We start from the raw sequence: 16,379 nt of genomic DNA on the forward strand, positions 1-16,379 counted from the left end.
CTCTCTTCTTATGGGAAATGTCTAAATCCAAACTAAAACATTCGATCATCACTGATTTTTCTTTTTGCTTTCATTTTATTATGTTGTTTAAACTATCCTTCTTAATTACACTTAATGAATTATCAAATGTGAATTAATGTCACTTTCTACTGAGCTTTATGGTTATGTTACGTTAGTTTTTAGGGGAAGTATTTGCTCAAGTATAATAGCAATAACATTATATGTTTTATAAAAGTTAGATTGTAAGTCTCAATCATGTGTACTATTCATTTATGGGTCTTTATCATAATGTGCCTAACGATTGGAATCAATTAGCTTTACTTCTCCTAACATTACACCCACATTAGAATTAATGTTTAGGTGGTTTGATGGGCTTTGGGACTGCCCAATTTTTGCACCACATTAATGACTATTCTTTGAAGAGCAAGGATCACAAGCCAAGAAGACATGACACAACCCTCAAGCAATTGATCAATCCACAACATTTGGCATTCCACATTACTTGGAAAATTTGGTTGAATTAAAAAAATGCCAAGTTCGATTATACACATGCAGCAAGCTGTTAAAGTTTGCAAACTTTGTATGTGCCCAACACATAAGGGCATGCTCTTGTAGAGACCATGGAAGATGATATCGATACAATGCACCCTACAAAAAGGTTTGATGAGGCTAGTATATTGGGATTTCTTTCAATATCTGAGATGTTCAAAACTTGTGAAGGTCAAGTATCATCAACATCAATCTTACAACATTCAAGGAATTAGAAGTTTCGTTCTCCATGTTTTACCAACAACTTTCTTTGGACTAGGATCTTGAGGACCTTTATCCCTTTGACCTGATGTGAAATATAACCAACCATCCCAAAAGGCCACGAGAGTTGTTTTAACACGGTAGGGCATTCTACCGAGTATTCTCCATTTCTATCACACAAAAAGCCCAAAACAAAGAAAACAAAGCGAGTGAGTATTAGCACATGTTATGAATTTACAACTTCAATCAAGCTTACACCCATCCAAACATGCTAACAAGATTAGTTGCACTAAATGATAGTACTTGCATATATCCAGCCTATACATATAAGTGGTTGATTATATTATGTAAGAAGAAAGAGGACACAAGGGGAGCAAGTGGGTAAGGATAAGAGGAGAAAGAAGTGGTAAATACAACTTGGACAATAGCCATGAGGTTGCAGTATCAAGACCTCAAAAGACCATGATGAGGGGACATATTGCTCATCGCATATACAACTTAAGCTCTTTTCATTACAACTCCCATTATAGTGGCTCTTTTGTTTGGCAAGGTCACAATCAAAGTCAAACATTTGTCAAGAGTAGGAGAGCAAAGTTCTTACAATGGTAGTTATTGCTCCTGCATTTTTGAGAGCATTCTCTTCAAAGAAACTTTCCAATCTATCCTTTGCAAGTTGCAGTTAGGTTCTTAAGGTCCTTACTATTCCAACATGGCTCTTTTCCAAGGAATGAGGATCTACCAATGACAATGGGAGGGCCTAAGCAAGAAGGAAGGTGAGAATTAACAATAAAAACTATTAACTCAAGTGCATTTAATTTTTTTCATGTGCATCCAAAACCAAATGAGTGCATGTTTGTGTGTGTGAATGAGCTTATAGCTCAAACCAACTCCAAACTTCAATTATTACTATTGACTCCCGACATATGTAACTTATGGAATGTGCTACTTTGCAGGGATTGACTCTTATTAAGTGAAGTGAATTGTGGTCATCTACAATGAGAAGACTAAAGCTTTCAAGCACAAGTAGCTTTAGAATTGCCATCGTAGCATTACAAGTGACTGACTATGAAGAGTAAACATGTCGGAATGTGGTCCACACTTCTACGAAAAACGATTTCTGATAAAGGTTGAGCTTGCATCTTTTGGTCCTCAATTACCTTAAAATTTTGGGGTCTAGGTGGTCAAGACAAGTATGGAAACCTTCTAATTAACCACCCAATAGCATGGATGAAGTGACATGAGTGACCTCTCAAAATGGAAGAGAAATTGTGTCCACATCACACTAGCTATAGTACTAGAGCCCAAATTGTGAACCTAGGTGCCAGGAGCTCAAGCAAAGTGTCATTTAAGGGAGGACTTGGAAAAACAATCCAACACTTCTAGAGAAAAAACCATTTGCTAGCTTTTAAATTAGGTCTGAATCTTAGCCTTGTGATGAAGCTTGCAATACAAGGACTAGAACGATGTCGTGTGGAAGAATACGCATAAGGGTTCGTGGAAGTCACTCGTTGCAGGGACGCTTTGAGATGGGAGCAAGGATGAAGAAGAGTGCTCAACTCAAGATAAACACATAGAATCCGAAAAATATCAAAAAATTTTCACAAGAGGAATCAATAAGTTCAATGGAGACACACATGTTTGCATTATGTACTTTGGATTCTTCTAAGGCTTCTCATGCTTTGGCTTGAATAAAAGGAGTACATGAACATCAAACACATATAGTTTCAATGAAAGCTTATTGTGTCGTTGAACAAGATAAAACCCATGAGATGAATTTTCTCGCAATAGGTAAGAGGTACATTTAGATTGATTGAAATACAGTCCCTTCAGCATATGGTGATGACTTATATACCTTTATGGTAATATGAAGATCTTTGCTCCATAATTTCCTTACGTTCTACTTCTGCACCATGTTGCATTTCAAGTTGACACACGAACTCTATCTTCAGCATGTTTCGCTTCTAAAATATTCTTCTCTTGATCAGCCTTTTCTCGTGAGCTTGATGCTACTTCCACTTGCTTTACCCTCTTGACAAACTCCATTAAATCTTACTTCTCCATGTGAAGTGAAACTTATAAATGTTTAATTTGAGATGAGAGTTCCAAAATTCTTCTCTCTTGAATATCAAACTTCCGCAGAAGCTCAAACTTAACCGTTTGGCGACACCGGTAGGTGCACTGCATTCCATCAGGGTCAGATAACGCATAGTAGAGGAGCTTGTCGCCATGGGAAGGGTCGTCCAGAAGGTGAAGAGAATGAGTAAGGGCGAGGCTTTGCTTCCCCGTCAAGTCAGGAGATGATGCTGGGAGACGAGGATGCTTCGAGGGTGGCGTTAGCACAAGGGCGATCGTTTCTTCTCCTACGGCTTCGTCTTCTGCAACTTTGTCATCACCTTCTTCTGCTTGACTATAGATCGATCAGTGCCACCTTCGTCACCTTCTGATGCTTCCTTTCTGTCTGCCTCACTCTCGTGTTCGTTGATGGTCCTCTTCGTCGCCTTCTGTCGTCCCTCTAGGCACTGTCGGAGAAGGTGATCAATCACCGAAACATCCTCCAAACAACAGTCATCCTTCTGGTCTATCATCTCCGCTTTTCCCCTTCGCACGTCTTCTGTAGGCTTGTTGATCATCGTCGGCTTGTCTTTCTTCTACCCCTTCAATCGTCGCCACTATTGCTTTGCTTCGTTCGCCTCCCCTTCGTCACCCCACATTCATCGTCAACTTACATGTACCTCCTCGTTCTTTTTCTTTCTGCCTCCCCTCATCTAAGATGATCTCCGCGTCACCTTTTATAATTGTTCATCACCTTGAAAAAGCTTTAGAAAGCTTTAAAGCATTATTTGAATCATCATATATGGTGATGTTAATTGCTTCCTTTGTTCGAGGCATCGAAGGAAAGCATCCTCTATTGATGTCAGAGATTACATCTTTACAACTTGTACTATTCCAGATTTGACCTTGTTCAACGCAATGTTAAAAATACGCTTGTGAATTCCATCCTTGCAACGCAAAAGTAATCACATATTTCTAGAATATTGAATCTTTCATCATCTTCATCAAGTATCATCCTTTCTACCAAGGCATCCCTTCCTACAAAATCGCCATAGAAAGAGTATACTTCATGTGTGCATCAATTATAATTCGTTCTTTTGACTCCACCTGGACACTTCGAGAATAGAAGAAGGCGATGGCAAATAAAGAGGAAACATCACAGCATTATCCAGTGGTTCATAAGCAAGAAAGTTTGCCAAATATGAGGCACACGATTCCCATGTTTTAAAAAACCTCAATATTATCCGAGTGTAAAGGACGGATTGTTGTGCAAATGCATTTTTGTACATTGCATTCATTGTATGCCATGAACATACAACGTCTCCTATGTAGTTCTTGACATGCTCTAGAAGATGATGCTCCTTTTATGACATCACTCGGAATGACTTAGGCAGCTAAAGCATCTGTTTTTGTTTTGTAAATTGAATTTTGGCAGACTTGCTATCCATGGGCCTTTCAGTTTGAATGTCACATTCCTTCTACTACAACATCTCACAACTAGTTTCTAAATAGTAGTCCCAAGAAAATCCTTCAATATTTGAACTATCTTCATTATATGTTGGAGATGCCTCCACAGTCTCTTTTCCTTCTCGAAGAATGACAATCTTCTCATTACATTGGCAATAATCATTGGTGATGCATGGGACAATTTCACTTTCCAATTCAATCCATACATTATTCCGATATTGGATTCCTGAAGTCCTTTCATGAAAGCCTGAACTCATGAGATTTGTGCTCAGCTTTACATCATTCTTGATTTCGTTACCCAAGAATCCATGCTATCCAATCAATCAAGCGATGCTTACAAAAATTATGAATGTATTGAAGAAATTGTGCCTAGTCTAACTACATGTGCTCATACATCATGCAAATGCAAATAAGAGACACACACAACAAAAAATAATTTCCTAATGACAGTGACTAATGTGATCAATTTCTTGGCGAAAAACTTCGCCCTCAAATTTGCAGTGGTGGACATGCAACGTTACGACATTCACCCCCCCCAAACCTGCACATCCTCCGGATGGGCCACAGCTATCCATCCTCATCATCGCCAAGCTCAACGGTCAATGCAAACTCTTCTCTTCTGTAAAAGCACCTCCAATGTCCATGTCTTCATCTTCATCATCTCCTGGCTTAAGTCCATCATAAATCGCATCATCCAACTCCTGAATTGCATAGGCTACATCATCTCTTCTCTTGAATACTTTGATTCTCTTCCCTGCAACCAAAATCCACAACATCATACCATCAAGCTTTTCTAAGGAATAAGACATGTTGCACTAAATAGGGCCCAAACCATCATTTGGAAACCTTGCAAATAGCACTATATCGATTGTCTAGAGTGTTGTCATAGACCAATACCCAATCTCCTTCCTTAATCTCTTTAGGCCTCAATCTGTGTCTACTATCAAAGTGGTCTTTGTTGCAAATCCTAGCCTGTTTGAGCTTTTGAATTGCTCTCTCAATATCTTAAAGTCTTCTTTCCAATTGACGACTACAAAGAGCCAAAAGATCTTCTCTAGTCATCTCTTCTTACTGCCACGGTAAAGCACTCCAAGTGTGCAAGTTTCAGTAGGCATGACTGGCTTCTACCCATACATCAACTCACCTGGAATATAACATGTAGTCACACTATGAGTAGTGCGATCAACCCATAAGACATAAGGCAACAACCCAGGCCACTCCTTGACCCGTCCACCGCATGCTTTGGCCAAGGCTTTCACAATCAGTGGATGGCCTCTTTCGCTCTTCCTGTTGCCTTCTGGATTATATGCCGAAGTCAAAGCAAATTTAATGCCAAGGCGAGAGAAAAACTCCCTAGCCTCATTAGCATCCAACTCACCTCTATCTGTAGTAACTTTTCCAATACATCCATACTTGCAAATAACATCCTCCAACAAAAACTTACAAACCACTGAAGTCGACTTCGTCTGTAATGCTCTTCCTTCCACTTGATTTGTGAGATCTTCTAGTGCCAAAACAATATAGTGTATCTGCCATAAACCAACATGCATAGTAATCAAATCAAGAACCCACTTGTAATGAATACATAGCAGGTAGGTAGAATGAAGCTCATCTCCATGCCTCACTAAAGAGAACAACTGACAATCACAGCATGTCTCAACAAACTATGAGATATCTCTGTATATGTCTCTCCACCAATATCACTCTTTGATCTTCTCATAGGTCGCCCAAACAGCTCCATACCCAACCCAAAGACTTTCATGGAATTCTTTCATGATTTGCACTTGTGAAGCTCTATTACAAACAACTCACAATGGCTATCCTCCTCGCTTGTTGGGATATAAAGGCCCGGTAACCTCCGTGTATAGTACATGCACATTGTACATGTGAACGCACCCTTTACGTGCCCCAAGTATAAATACATTTTTATTCTTTGTGTGCCAACAGATTGTTGGTACACTCTTATCGTCTTGTGCTTTCACTCGGCTTACACTCTCTCAAGCTATCACACTCACTCATTCACTCTTGCTCGAGCTGCGTCCCTATCGGTTCCAACAACTAGTATCAAAGCTGTAGATTCTATGCACGCTTTCCAAAGTCTTACTAGTCGAACACGACCAGTAGGCAGGCAACTTAACATTCGTGTCCTAGACCAACAAGCGACTTTCTGCAAGCGGGTGATAGACAGGCGACCTTCAGTAAGCAGGCGACAGGCGAGCGTAGTGGGTAGCGGGAGACATGAGGCGTAGGGACCTCGCAGGAGTCGCGACGACACGCAAGGTGCACGCGGGCACGACGGCAAGGATAGCGCGGGCTGAAGCATGCTAGGCAACGACGGGCGACTGGCGAGCACGTGGGCGACAAGCGGACGACGCTCGCAACAGGCAAGCGCCACCACGCAACCCGCCTGACGGGTCAACAGACCCCTTTTCCCATTTTTTTAAAGCAGAAATTTGTTTTTCCTTAAATCCCTTTATCCTCTTCCTTGGCGGAGTTCACATGTGGAAGCACAATTTCAATTTATGTGCAAATCTAGTCAGAGAATTTGGGGCATTTCCCAAATTTGATCCCAACTAGACCTGACAATATATTCTGAGTCAGAAATTACAGACATTGTGCAAGGTGACCCACATGAATTTGGGGATTTTGCCAAATTTGTCAGATTTTCACTCTTCTGGGGAAAATTTCCTGACATTGGATCCCAAAAATTTGGGGCTTTTCATGTATTGGCAAAGTTTTGCTCAGCTAGGTCAGAATTGACTGACACTTATGCAATTTTGGACTTGATATTTTGGGGATTTGCGCAAAATTTGGTAAATTCTGCATTTTTGCAGGTTTGTTGGCTGGTTAATGTACAAACATCAGAGATTTACTTCTGGTTAAGAAAGAACAACAGTGCATTTTGCTGGTTCATCTTGTGATTTTGCATATTAGTGCATTTACTATTGTGTTCATGATAAAATGGCTCCAACTTCTTCCAGTTCAGACATCAAGAGTTTGATGGAGATCAAACAATTTGATGGTCATGGCTTTGACCTTTGGAAAGACCGTATGCAAGGCATTTTGTTCCTAAAGGCTTGTGAAGATACTTTGCAGGAAGATAAACCCACACTTATGTCTAATGCAGATTGGGCCAGAGTGAATAAAACGATTGTGGCTTACATAAAGATGGGTGTCACTGATGACATTCTAGCAGACATTAAGGGTTTAGACATAGGTTATGCAATATGGGAGAAGCTAAAAACTACTTATGAGATCACCACACCTGCTAATCAGGTGCATTTAATGCGCCAGTTGGTGAATATGCGACTGGATGAATCAAAGCCTGTAGTTGAGCACTTGAGTGTATTTACAGGGATTTTAAATCAACTCAAAGATGCAAACTTGGACTTCGATGATAAGTTGAGGGCGATCTTTTTTATCATGACACTGCCGGACTCGTAGGAATCCGGGAAACCTTGGTGGTTTCACTCAACAATAACCCCAATCTCTCATATGATGGGGTGAGGGGTTCTATCTTGAATGAAGAAATTAGACGTATGTCTAGTGGAGAAGGCAACAACTCAACTTATAATGTAAGAGACAGGGCTGAAAAGAAAAATGCAAATGCAGGGCAGAGAAACAAGAGCAAGAGCAAAGGAAAGGATAAGAGTGACATTACTTGCTATCACTGTGGTCAAAAGGGCCACAAGAAACCTGATTGCAGGTATTATAAGAAGGAACAAGAGAGAACGAAGAATACAAGAGATAAAAACAAGGAAGAAAAGACAGATACATCAGAGACAACCAAAGGCAAAGAGAAGGCCAATGTGGCCTCTAGCGTGGTCATAGAAGAGCTTTCAGATACAGAGCTTGATGTATTATGTGTAGTTGATTATGATGCCCTTGTATGTCACATGCAAGATATGTAGATTACCAAGGATGATGTGATTGATGCACTCTTGTCAGTTGATGATGGTGTTACTCAGACTTGGATTGTAGACTCTGGTGCCTCTTTCCATGTAACTCCTTGCTTGGAGTGTTTTGCTATGTTCAATGCAGGCAATTATGGAAATGTGTACCTTGGAAATAACCATGCTTGCAACATTGATGGGATTGGCACCGTATAGTTGCCTTTAGACAATGGTCAAGAGCTTGTGTTGAAAGATGTCAAATATGTGATTGGCATTAAAAAGAGTTTACTATCTGTTGGTCAGCTTGACTTGCATGGCTACAGCACACTGTTTGGTGGTGGTTTGTGGAAAGTAAAAAAGGGTTCCATGCTGATTGCAAAAGGAACCAAGAAGGGCACATTGTATTGTTTGCACTGTAAAGCCTTGAATGGCAAGTTTCTGGCAATTGCTGAAATTTGCAACCACTTGGAGTTATGGCATAAGAGATTAGGCCATATGAGCCAAAAAGGACTTGATGTCCTTACCTCTCTGAAGAGGGTTAATGGAAAAGGCTCTAAACTTGATTTTTGTAATGACTGTCAATTTGGAAAGAAAATAAAAAATTCATTTTACTCTGGTGTCTCTCGTAAGTCCAATGTTTTGGACTTAGTGCATTCTGTCGTATGTAGTATGCCCGTGAAATCATTGGGTGGTGCTGCATATTTTGTCTCCTTTATTGATGATTGTTCCAAGAAGATTTGGGTGTATTTGCTGAAAAAGAAAAGTGAAGTGTTTGCTGTTTTTAAAACTTTTCATGCATTTGTGACCACTCAGACAAGTAGAAAGCTGAAATGCTTGAGAATTGATAATGGGGGTGAGTTCACATCGACTGAATTCAAGTCATTTTGTGACCTACATGGTATCAAGAGGGAGCTTACAACCCCTTACAGCCCTTCTTCAAATGGGGTGGCTGAAAAATATAACAGGACACTATGTGAAAGAGTGTCGTGCATGCTATCCACTACTAATCTCCCTTGTGCATTTTGGGGAGAGGCACTCAAAACCGTGGTTCACATTTACAACTGCTCTCCCAACAGGTCCTTAAATAATGGCATCCCTGAGGAGGTTTGGTCTAGCAAATTAGCCTCATATGACCATTTATACATATTTGGATATGATGCTTTCGTGCATGTTAGGAATGAGCAGAGAAATAAACATGGCTGAGGAATATTTAACATGGCTGAAGCTAAGCCTTTTGGGATACCCTTACCTCCTTATCTCAAGCTTAGCAAAGCCAACAGCCTAAGAGATGACATGGAAGCAAATGCTATGAAAGGAGTTCCTTATGCATCAGCTTGTGGCTCTCTTATGTATGCTATGGTTGCTACTTGTCCAGACATTGCAGGAATGGGAGTTGTTAGCAAGTTTATGTCAAATCCTGGCAAAGCACATTGGGAGGCTATCAAGTGTATCCTTTGATACCTTAAGGGTACACAAAGAAAAAGTATTTGCTATGGGCAGGGTACACTTAGTTTGCAGGGTTATTGTGATGCTGACATGGCAGGTGACTTGGACACTCATAGATCCACCAGTGGATATGTCTTTACAGTTGCTGGTGGGGCTATTTCTTGGTGTTCCAGGTTGCAGAACATTGTTGCATTGAGTACCACTGTAGCTGAATACATATCAGCTATACTAAAGCTTCTAAGGAAGCTATATGGTTGAGTAGACTTGCAGATGATCTCAACATGTCTATGGGTACTGTTGTTTTGGAATGTGGTAGCCAGAGTGCTATGTATCTGGCTAAGAATGCCATGTATCATTCACGCACAAAGCATATAGATGTGAGATATCACTTCATCCAACAAATTCTAGAAGATGGTCAAATCACATTGACCAAGATTAAAATAAAAGATTACCCTGCAAATGTTCTCACTAAAAGTCTAAGCAAAGCTCAGCACAAGCATTGCATTCAACTAGTGGGAGTTGGTTAGCTAGAGGTTCATATCGGACCTTTAAATGGGAGGTTGTGTTAGCAGAGTATTTGTCAGCTCATGTGTGAGTCTGAGCTTAATCTGGGCTGGGCATTTTTATTAGGTATTTTAGGTATTTTTCTGGTGTGGCATTTTATGCCAATGGAGCATTTTATGCACCAGTCGGCCAGCATTAATGCTGTCCGACCAGCATTATTGCTCCCCACTTTTTCAGCCTATTTATACTCAGTGGCTCCTCCTCAGTCAGTCACTTCATTTCACCATCTGCAGACTCTGTGGAGAGAGGAGCCAGTGCCAGTGCCCACGCAGCCAGTGACTCACTGTTGTATGCGACTGTCTCATGTTCAGATATATGGATTCCATTTCCCGTGCATACATCTGAGTTCTCATCTGTATTGTGTTGTTTTCTTTTCTCTTTTTGTCTTGTGTTTCAACAGTTTATTTCAGCACATGTTTATGCTTCCACCGTTGCTCCACTTCTGACATGGTATCAGTTTTCAGGATTTGTGTTTCTGTTGTGTTTTCTTGCTGATTTCAGGACTGTTTTGTACCCCTGCTGATCAGACGACTGCTGTCGCAGCCAGGCGACCTGTTTTGGGGCTGTTTTCAGCCTGCGTTTTTTGCAGTTTTGCCATCGCCTGCTGCCTCCGCACCCTCTGCTGCCTGCGTTTTTTTCATCTGCAGCTGCTGGCGACAGTTTTCTACCTGCTTTTCTCCAGTTTACAGCCTGTGTTTTGCTGATTCAGCGTCTCTCGTGGCTGGGCGACTGTTACTTCAGGCTGTTTTCTCTGTTTTTGGCAGTTTTTGACTGATTTTTTGACTTTCTGCAGCAGATTTTGTCTTCTATTGATCAGATTTTGGGTTATATTGCATGTGAACTCTCATTTTCTGCAGTCTGTGCTTGTGTTTTGGCTGTGTTTCCTCTCTCAATTCCATCTCTTCTCTACTTCTCTTCTTATCCTCTCCATATGGCTCCTCCGTGCACTTCCACTGATGATAAGATACATGGACCTGATTATCTCACATGGAGTGCTATCATGAAAGCTTGGTTTGTGCAGAAGCGGCTATGGTACATCGTCTGTGGAGCTATTGCTCGACCTCTCCGTCCTTCTCCTCTTCCTGAAGATTTTGATGAGGACAACCATGAGGAAGCGGTGCTCACATGGGACTCGGATGATGCCCGTGCTTACTCAGCGTTGCTTCGGTGTATTTCTAAAGCGGTCTTACCGGCGGTTACCTCCTGTAGGACATCTCCTGAAGTATGGCAGAAGTTGCAACAGATGTACGAGGCACCTTCCACCGTGCGGGCCGTCACACTTTATGGCCAGCTCCAGCAGATGAAGTTTGAGCCGAAAGATACTATTCAGTCTTTTCTTCTTCGTGTTACGCAAGTACAGGACCAGCTTCGGCACATGCAATCTGCTCTTCCCGAGGTGCATCTTGTCGGAACGGTCCTCTACAAGCTCCCCCCGGAGTTTGATGGAGTGGCCAATGCTTTGCGGGCGCAGACATCATCGACTCCTATCAGTTTTACACATATGACCTCGATGCTTCTTGAGCATGAGGCATCCTTGAGATTACAGGAGCGGCTTCCAGCACATTATGGAGGTGAGGCTTATGTAGCTTCAGAGAGGGGTAACGGGAAGACGAAGTCGAAGGCCCAGTGTTACCACTGTGGCAAGAAGGGACATTTGCGGAAGGACTGCAAGAAGTTAGCGGCTTCCAGGAAGAAGGAGCAGAAGACGAAGCGGGATGCTGACTCTACCGATGAGTCCTCTCCTTCATCAGACTTCGACTCCGATCCTCCGACCAAGGTGAAGTCCAAGGCGCGGAAGGGATCCTCTTCTTTGGATTGCGGGAAGGGCTTGGTGGCCCCTTCCTCGGCTGCTTTCTAGTTGTGGTGATGAGGTCATCCCTCACGACTCTCTTGTTCCAGAGAGGGAGTGTGAGCGGGTGTTCAGATGGGGCAGCCGCGCCTCATCTAAACTTTTATACAGGTGCACAGGTTCCAGAGAGGGACGTCCCTGACGCATCGACTTCAGTCTGGCGGAATCAAATCCTGGAGCTGGGATTGACATCCAAGTTCATGCTGAGCTGGTTATCTGACAGAGAGCGGGAGGCTTTCGTCTGGAGCTCACATGAGGGGACACTTTGGTGGTTTGGCCACAGGCGGGGAATCCATGGTCACCTATGTTCAGAGGCATTTTTGACCGGATGGTCTTGTATGCTACTGCGAGATATTGGTGATGGACACAGAGACATGCTATGATCTTCTCTATTTTCAGGTGTTTGGTACGATCGACATCAGGTTCTCTCCGAGGCACCTTAGTGGTGGCTTGATCATCCACTACTTGGGTATCCATGGTTCTACTTGGTGGTTCTATGTTGTATAGTTTCTGATCCCTTTTCATTGTACTATTGTATTGTATCAGATCACCCATGATCTGAGAGAGGGTGTTAGCAGAGTATTTGTCAGCTCATGTGTGAGTCTGAGCTTGATCTGGGCTGGGCATTTTTATTAGGTATTTTAGGTATTTTTCTGGTGTGGCATTTTATGCCAATGGAGCATTTTATGCACCAGTCGGCCAGCATTAATGCTGTCCGACCAGCATTATTGCTCCCCACTTTTTCAGCCTATTTATACTCAGTGGCTCCTCCTCAATCAGTCACTTCATTTCACCATCTGCAGACTCTGTGGAGAGAGGAGCCAGTGCCAGTGCCCACGCAGCCAGTGACTCACTGTTGTATGCGACTGTCTCGTGTTCAGATATATGGATTCCATTTCCCGTGCATACATCTGAGTTCTCATCTGTATTGTGTTGTTTTCTTTTCTCTTTTTGTCTTGTGTTTCAGCAGTTTATTTCAGCACATGTTTATGCTTCCACCGCTGCTCCACTTCTGACAGGTTGTTGGGACATAAAGACTCGGTAACCTCCGTGTATAGTACACGTACATTATACATGTGAACACACCCTTTACGTGCCCTAAGTATAAATACATTTTTATTCTTTATGTACCAACAGATTGTGGGTACACTCTTATCATCTCGTACTTTCACTCGGCTTACACTCTCTCAAGTTGTCACACACTCGTTTACTCCTGCTCGAGCTGCCTCCCTATCGCTTTCATGGATGCTTTCAAAGTAGCCCACTTCGCAAGAAGAAAACATAAGCTTTTCTCCTAATCTTCTTAAAGTCTGCATCAATCCATCCATCCTGTCTAGACATGGTACTCAAATAATGACCAATCTGCAAATACTCTCTTGTATACAAAGACTCATCAAAGCTTTCCACAACTGACACATGACAAATATGATCGGCATACATGGGTGAAAGATCAACCACATCATCAACATCATCAATGCAAGAAAAACCCATATCATCATACCTAGCTCGTGAAAGAATATAGGCTACTGGGTTGTCTTTACTTGCTATGTGTCCTGAACTCAAGATTCATAAAGTACTCTCTGTCGTTCCTGAGAGCCGTGACAACTCCCAAGAGCTCGCTCTTAACCTATGAATACCTACGTTGCGGCTCGTTTAGGACTTTCGCCCCAAACCGAATAGTATACATATTCCCATCTGCATCATCTTGTCAGAGTGCAGCGGTGCGGAAGCATAAGACTGAAAGAGAGAGAACGCAGAGAGAGGAGAGAGAAAGAGACAGTGGAAGACGAAGATCTGCTGTATAAAGTGTGTTGTATACAAAGATATACAGAGTCCTCCATCTTGCAGTACTCCACAGTGATGGTCTCATCCAGAAGCTTCTCTTTGATAAAATGGTATTGGATCTCTATGTGCTTCGTCCAAGCATGGAAAATAGGATTCCATGCCAAGGCAATGCAACTCTCATTGTCACATTGCAGCAAAGTAGGACGAGTCTGGGGGCAGCCAAGCTCCTCCAACAATCTTCAAAGCCACACAGCCTCATATGTGGTGGAAGATGCGGCCCGATACTCCGCCTCAGTAGACGAAAGAGCTATCGTGGGCTGCTTCTTGCTACTCCATGAGATAACACCTGCACCCAAGGTAAAACAGTAACCTGTTGTAGACCACCTGTGATCCACATCACCAGCCCAATCCAAGTCGCTCCAACCTCCAAGTACAAGATCTGAACCACCTGTACCTGATGGATAATGAATCTTAGGATTAGATGTCCCCTTCAAATACCGAAGTATCCTCTGGGCAGCCTGCCAATGCACCATCTGAGGTTCACTCATGAACCCCGCCAAGAACCCAACAGCAAAACAAAGATCAACACGAGTATTGAGGAGCCAAATCAATGATCCAATCAATTGACGATAGCGGGAAGCATCCACAATGGGAGAAGCTGAATCGGAAGTGGTCTTCTAGTTTGGATCCACTGAAGTAGAAATGGTCCGACAATCCTCCATCGCAAAAGAAACCAAGAGCTCCTGTACATATCTCTGCTGAGAGATGAAGATCCCCCTCTGAGACTGATAAATCTCATGGCCCAAGAAGAAATGGAGTAGACCAAAGTCCGTCACCTCGAACGTCCGATGTAAAGCTACCTTCGTCTCTTTGACCTTCTGTGCATGATCACCTGTGACAATCAAATCATCAACATACAACACAAAAAGCACACAACCAGCCTCGGAAGTGTGTACATAAAGCTGCGGATCGGCCTTGGAACGCCGATATCCCAACTATGACTGAAGGAACGAATCAATCTTCTCGTTCCATGCACGCGGAGCCTGCTTGAGGCCATACAAGGCCTTCTTCAACCTGTAGACTTGTCCATCTGAAGATCCAAAGCCAGAAGGCCGTTCTACATAGATCTCCTCCTTCAAATCACCATTGAGGATGGCCGACTTCACATCCAACTGGTAGACAGGCCATCTCCTATGGCCAGCCAAGGCAAGAACAGCTCGAATAGTCGCCGTACGAGCAGTGGGGGCAAAAGTATCATGACAATCAATCCCTAGGCGCTGTGCAAAACCTTTAGCAACAAGGCGAGCCTTGTGCTTATCCAAAGAACCATCACTAAGGTACTTGGTCTTGAAGACCCATTTGATGCCAATCACCTTCTTATTCGAGGGGCGAGGCATGAGTGACCAAGTGCCATTCCTCTCAATAGCCTCCAACTCGGCTTCCATAGCTTTCTTCCATGGTGCGGACTGTAAAGCCTCCTTCACGGAGGTGGGCTCTCGATCCTGCATAACACGGATCATCAAACAATAGTTAGAGCAAACAAGCTCCGTAGAATGTGCTTGGTGCCTCCGTGACCGCCGCGGACCATCCTGCGGTCCCCACTCCTCAGGGACCCCCTCGATCCCTGAATCACAGTGTGTCACAGGCCCAACGAGGAGGAGGCCGAACCTCTCCTCGTCTCTCTCCATCAGCGGAAGATTCTGGGATATCCACCGGTGGTAACTCCTTGGGGGTGACCGGTGGAACAGTAGACTCTATATCAGAAACAAAATCAGAATCAAAAGGCGCGGGCTCCAAAGGAACTGTCGCAGGAGCCCAATTCTCCCCTAGATCTCCAAGAACCGGATGCTCCTCACCCGCTGCTATGGCTGGAATCTCCACGAACCACACATCTCGACTGGTATACACATCCCGCTTGACGGGATTATACAAACGATAGCCTTGGGACTGAGAGCTATAGCCAACAAACACCTGTCTTTGAGAAGCTGCTTCAAATTTATCATGATGGGCCTTGGGAATGTGAACACAGGCATCACACCCAAAAACCCTAAAATAAGAAACATCGGGCTTAGTCCCAAAGTAAGCCTCAAAAGGTGTCATCCCATCAACGGCCGAAGTGGGGGATCGATTAAAGATGCGGACTGCAGTAGCCACAGTCTCGGCCCACAGAAACTGAGGTGTCTGTCGACGCTCCATCATGGTGCACGCCATCTCGATCACACTTCGGTTCTTCCGTTCAAGAATGCAATTTTCTTGAGGAGTGTTGGTATTAGCAAACTCCTGGTGAATACCTTTATCTGCACAAAAACGAGCAAACTCATTAGAAACAAATTCACCACCCTTGTCGGATCGCAAGGTCTTCAATCTCCGGCCTAATCGGTTCTCCTCAAAGAGAAGCCAAGCCTTGAAGTGCGAGAAAGCTTCTGACTTCAATGCCAAGAAATAGGCCCATATCATCCTGCTGTAGTCATCTATGATCAACATGAAGTATGAGCTCCCTCTCAAGGACTCGGTCCTCATAGGGCCACACAGATCCATAGATACAAGCTCCATCGGTGAAGTAGACCGCCGTG

At 43.2% G+C, this 16,379-nt stretch overlaps 1 protein-coding gene across 3 annotated transcripts in view; it reads right to left on the bottom strand.

Moving 5' to 3' along the window:
• Nucleotides 1-493: 493 nt before the first annotated feature.
• Nucleotides 494-16,379, bottom strand: part of LOC148032736 (Galactose oxidase/kelch repeat superfamily protein) — a 46,548-nt gene continuing 30,662 nt past the window's right edge. For 2 of the 3 annotated variants that reach the window (XM_087683389.1, XM_087683387.1), the window contains one exon: nt 494-920. In XM_087683389.1, coding sequence (XP_087539515.1) covers nt 753-920 — 168 coding nt within the window. In that variant the 3' untranslated portion in view covers nt 494-752. Of the gene's footprint in view, nt 921-956; nt 1,508-16,379 lie in introns of those variants that run through there. The other variant, XM_087683388.1, reaches the window with a different exon arrangement.

The sequence above is a fragment of the Lygodium microphyllum genome, chromosome 8, assembly GCF_053477565.2.
Source record: "Lygodium microphyllum isolate KBCC chromosome 8, Lygodium_microphyllum_v1.1.10, whole genome shotgun sequence".
Lineage (NCBI taxonomy): Eukaryota > Viridiplantae > Streptophyta > Polypodiopsida > Schizaeales > Lygodiaceae > Lygodium > Lygodium microphyllum.